Genomic DNA, 739 nt, shown 5'->3' with positions numbered 1-739 from the left:
GCTTCCGGGCACAGCCCCGGCTCAGTGCCCGCCCCCCGCAGTACCTCGACAGGATAGGACAGCTCTTCTTCGGCGTGCCGCCCAAGCAGACGTCATCCTACGGAGGCTTGCTAGGTGAGGGGGCTCACGGGTGGGGGGCCCGTGGGTGCAGCTCAGAGCACAGGGCACGTCCAGGGCCTGGAGCATGTCCGACGCTGGCAGGAGGGCTGCTGGCCCATCTCCCCCCGCCCCCGCCCGGTGGCCCCAGCTCTCCACCTCCCGAGCAGAGCTGTAGGGCCTGTTGCCCCGATGAATACTCTCCACTGGGCTCCTGTCGGCCGCAGAGTCAAAGCCGGGTGTGTTTTGTGGGAAAGCGCACGTTGCGTGCCGTTGCCCACCGCAGCCGTGCCGTGGGGGCCGTGAGGCTGCGGTGGGCGGCTGGTCCTGGCCACCGTCCCACGCCGAGACTCTGGCCCCAGCCCGAGCCCCCCCCTCCTGAGGGGCGCTGTGAGCCGACGCCGCCCGGGGCCGCCCTCGCGCAGTCGCGGTGTGTCCGGTGCCGGCTGCGGCAGGTGCCGTGACTCGCTTCCTCCCTGGGGTGACGTGTGGCCCGTCACGCGCGTGGACCGCGTCTCGTTTATCTGTCCAGTCGGTGGGTGCGTGGGTTCTTCCCCTTGGCCCGCTGTGAATGTGGGCGTGCAAGTCATCTCTGTGAGGTCTTGCTTTCGGTGCTCCTGGGACCCCAGAAGCAGAGTTGCTG

The 739-nt window shown here is 69.7% G+C and overlaps 1 protein-coding gene across 1 annotated transcript in view; it reads left to right on the top strand.

Annotated features, from left to right (window-relative positions):
• Positions 1–733, top strand: part of GET4 (golgi to ER traffic protein 4 homolog (S. cerevisiae)) — a 9856-nt gene extending 9123 nt beyond the window's left edge. The window contains exon 9 of the mRNA XM_010854363.1: positions 4–733. Coding sequence (XP_010852665.1) covers positions 4–560 — 557 coding nt within the window. The 3' untranslated portion in view covers positions 561–733. The remainder of the gene's footprint in view (positions 1–3) is intronic.
• The last annotated feature ends 6 nt before the right edge of the window (positions 734–739 follow it).

This window comes from Bison bison, unplaced genomic scaffold (genome assembly GCF_000754665.1).
Source record: "Bison bison bison isolate TAMUID 2011002044 unplaced genomic scaffold, Bison_UMD1.0 scf7180017853345, whole genome shotgun sequence".
NCBI classification, from domain to species: domain Eukaryota; kingdom Metazoa; phylum Chordata; class Mammalia; order Artiodactyla; family Bovidae; genus Bison; species Bison bison.
Note: the sequence above shows the minus strand (reverse complement) of the source record. Positions and strands in the feature narration are given on the sequence as shown.